This window comes from Gymnoscopelus microlampas (genome assembly GCF_963454915.1).
Source record: "Gymnoscopelus microlampas genome assembly, chromosome: 8".
Taxonomy (NCBI): Eukaryota; Metazoa; Chordata; class Actinopteri; order Myctophiformes; family Myctophidae; genus Gymnoscopelus; species Gymnoscopelus microlampas.
The window spans coordinates 1,346,782-1,351,100 of NC_139945.1; the positions used below are offsets into that span (position 1 = coordinate 1,346,782).

Here is a 4,319-nt window from a genome sequence, read left to right on the forward strand (position 1 = left end):
CCGGGAGTCCCGACCGCGGGACTCCCGGCGCAAAAGCGCTCGTATATTTTTGAAAATAGCAGATCTACAAGCTCACAAACCAGCGTTGCATCGTGACACATTGTGAGCTTGAAGATCTGCTATTTTCAAAAATGTATTTTCAATACAGACAGATCTATAATCTTATCTGAATGACTGTTAAAGCAGTTTGTTTAAATTACTTTATAAAATGATATATTTTCACAGTGATTATTTATTAGTGTAGATATACACATTTAGGTGAGATCTCAGCGTAAAGTAGGATGAAGCCCACGTCAGGATATATTGATAAATGCCGAAACGTGCGGTGATCAAGCCGTACGCCCATTATTTGGGCTGCACCGTGATGATAAATGAGGGCCACTGTGTACTGATTTGCATGACGTTTGGATAAAGTCTGTAGGAGTAAATGGGTTTTGCACAAATCGGCCTCCTGGTGGCGCCATGTAAAACATGTGTGTGTACGGTTTCACAGCGACCGGGCCAACGGTGCCGGAGATTAGCTGCTCACAGACAGACGGACGGACAGACAGACAGACAGACAGACAGACAGACAGGGGGTAAAACATACTCTCTCACCATGCCTTTCAGCCAAACAATATCCTACTCAATCAACTTTAACGTCATTATCATTTATCACCTGGTCCCACAGAACACATGATGTATACTTTAATGTGCACAATCCTGTGTGTTGTTGTTGGTGTGGCTGGCTACCTCAATGTGTGTGTGAGGTGTAGTGTGTGTACCTTGGCGCGGTTGTTGCGTTGTGTGTTGTTGTTGTTGTGTGTGGTCAGCTCGCTGTCCGTGTCTTCATCAGACGCTACGCTGTCGTAGTCGTGCTGGTCGTCATCGATGCCCAGGTCCAACACATCTACACCACACACACACACACACAACACACACACACACACACACACACACACACACACACACACACACACACACACACACACACACACACACACACACAGTTTAACCCATAGATATTCAACTGGCGGCCCGCGAGAAGCTTCCTTGTGGCCCCTGGCCATATTCCAATTTTTTTTTTTTTAATTTTCATAATTATTATTGATGTAAATATATGTTCGTTTTTATGTTATCAAAGTTAACACATTGACTGCCTGAATTATTTTCACTGCCTATTGTTATTCATGCCAGAGATTTTTCAATGAAAAAAAAAAAGTACTCAGGAGCCGAGATACAAAATTTTAAAGTTTTAAGTTAACAAGGAAGTGGATGAGAGTAAAGATCTCCGAAAATTCATATCTCCTTGGTCTTTGGGTCAAATAATAAAAAATAAAAAGTGAAAAAAAAAAATATATATATACATATTTTTTATTTTTTTTATTATTTTTTTGCTAAAATCGAGTTAACTCGATCTTGGCAGTCAATGTGTTAAAACTGTACAAATTATTTATCCTTCATTAGTTCTTGAAAGGCCATCTTTCATTGGAACTTAACTTAGAACCTTAAATAGAACCAAATTAGACCGAATTAGACCCGAAAAAAAGTTGATTTATATTGGTCAAATAGGACCGAATTAGACCCGTGTGCGCACACGCACTTTGTGGCCCCCAACTCCAAATTATATTACAGTTGTGGCCCCCTGCCTAATCTAGTTGAATACCCCTGGTTTTAACCCATTAAGACCTGAGGCTGATTCTTAAAATGTCTTCTAAAACAGCTTTCTGAACAACGTATATTGTTTTCTACGTATATCAGTGGAGCTCAAAAACATGTTCATGTCAAGGACCCCCAAAATTACATGTATTTTGCCCCCCCATCATCTCAAAATATGTTGTTCCAGGGACCCCCCAGAGGCAAAGATTTGAGTTAAACATGTTCGCTTTTAACCCTTTAACTGCCAGAGATTATTTCTGAAAATTTCTAGCCAGTGCCAGAGATTTTTCATTGAAAAACAAAAAAGTACTTAGGAGCAGAGATGAATATTTTTTAAGTTTTAAGTTTAAGGAAGTGGATAGACCCCTATATCTTCGATAAATCATATATCCTTGGTCTTTGGGTCAAATTGGACCAAAAAAAAAAAAAAACTTTTATTTTGAATTTTTTTTCACTTCACGTAGATCTACGCGATTGGCACGTGGCGGCTTTAAATAGGTTCACGTAGATCTACGTGATTGGCATGCAATGGGTTAAGATCTATTTCTGAACGATTGCGACCTTTGTCATATAATGGGTTCAGGAATATAAAAGACATACTTATCACATCATAATTACATCCTTTTATTGAGGCGTCTAAACCTCGGAGGTATCGCGAGATTTGGTCGCCAGGGAGGAAACGGTGGACAGTCTCGCAACACTTTGGCCGTTCAGAAACATACTTTGTGCTCTTTTAGATACCTCTTTAAAATGATACAGTGTCACACCTGTGATATGTCTAGAGATGGAGCTCGTTATTTTGTATTGATAATGAGCACCTTACCGATCCTGCTTATTGATCCGGGCTTTTATCGATCCACTATTGAGCTTTTTTTTATTATTTTCTGAGAAGAAGTGAGACGACAAATTGTGAACAGAACCAGTATCATGTGTGAGTGTGTGGCTGACTGACCATCATCTAAATATAATGAAGGTTATGAAAGTTAAACATATTTTTGCCCATCATTAATGTGCAGTAAGTGATATATTATCCACCTTCCAGCCAATAGCATTTGTTTTCTGGTTACTTTTCCTTACCCGGAAATTCCAAGATGGTGGATTTGAATTTGCATTTGTCCATATATGTTTTGTTACAGTCTATGGTGTGTGTGTGTGTGTGTGTGTGTGTGTGTGGTGTGTGTGTGTGTCGTGTGTGTGTGTGTGTGTGTGTGTGTGTGTGTGGGGGGGGGGGGGCATGTGCGAACATGCGCACCATTCATTTATGCCTTATTACTTCAGAGAGAACCTCAGTGGATGGCTCCACATTCATATGAAATAATGATACATGACACAATTGAACAATGACATGTTTTACAGTACATGTAGAATATTTTATTAGATTTATCAAACATCCAGTGGTGGAATGACATTGAGTACTGTATCTTATACAATGTTGAGGTACTTGAGTATTTCCATGTAATGCTACTTCATACTTCCACTTCATTACATTTCAGAGGTAAATATTGTACTTTCTACTTAACTCCACTACATTTATTTGGCAGCTTTACTCAGTAGTAGTTACTTTTCAGGTGGCAGTTTGCTACAATTGACAATCTAACAAGCATTTAAAATATAACACATTGTTAAAGATTAACCCAGTAGTTTCCAACATGTTTTGCCTTTGTCATCTTTCAAAAAAACTGTGGGTTTAACATTTCAGAATGCTATGGTAGCCTACAATAAATGTTCAAATGATATAATATTCAACCAAAAAAAATAAGATTACAGAAAATGTCTGACTGAAAAGATTTGTGTATGACAATTTTCTTTCTTCTTTGCTCTTCCATTATCTCCCTACCCCTCCGATTTATCTTGTGACTCTTTGGAGGGGCCTGACCCTAGATTGGTAACCACAACCACTGGACTAAAATAATACTTTATACAAACTCCACAACAGTAACACACTGCTTACACACTTATGTATTTTTTACTTAAGGGTTTTATCATGCAGGATTTTTACTTGTAATGGAGTATTTTACATTGCTCTAATGGTACTTTTATTAAGTAAAGTAAAGTAAAGTACTTCTTCCACCACTGCGAATACTATATCAACCTATAGTATTCTTCCAAACAGCCTGTGCGAAGGGTACACAGAATGAATGCTCATTGTCTGTTAAATTATTAGTTTTTCTTTTATACCAAAGACAACACAAACATTTATCTGATGTGATCCAAGCATGAACATAATCATGCAACTGTCCACTAGAGGGCACCAGATATCCATTATTGCTTGGCAGTCCATTCTACTATAAGTAAATGGACTACTGCAAAGCAATAGCCTAAGAGATGCACTGTAGGCTCCGAAAAATACAATTTATATGTGGGGCCTACATACATACGTGTTAGATCCAGTCAACTGCCTTATGTGTAAAATTCTATAGACTCATTTTGAAGGACAGCTTAACATAATGTTTTAGGTTAACTCACACTGACATTGAACAGTAAAAGATTGGGAAAAAAACTAACAACCACCCTCCAGCTCAGTACTACTACTAATAGAACTCATTCAGAGGTAGTTGTGTTAATGTCCATAATGCTGATTAGTTCTGCTGATGTTTTTTTTATGGCAAGGCTCTGCAGGAGTCTACAAAGAAAAGAGGAACAGGCCAGCACACAATGTCCTTTCTCAATTGATTTGCCTC

At 38.1% G+C, this 4,319-nt stretch overlaps 1 protein-coding gene across 1 annotated transcript in view; it reads right to left on the minus strand.

Moving 5' to 3' along the window:
• git1 (G protein-coupled receptor kinase interacting ArfGAP 1) overlaps positions 1-4,319 on the minus strand; it is a 63,496-nt gene that overhangs the window by 22,899 nt on the left and 36,278 nt on the right. The window contains 1 exon segment of the mRNA XM_084064032.1: positions 765-889. Within this exon segment, the coding sequence (XP_083920158.1) occupies positions 765-889 (125 nt within the window).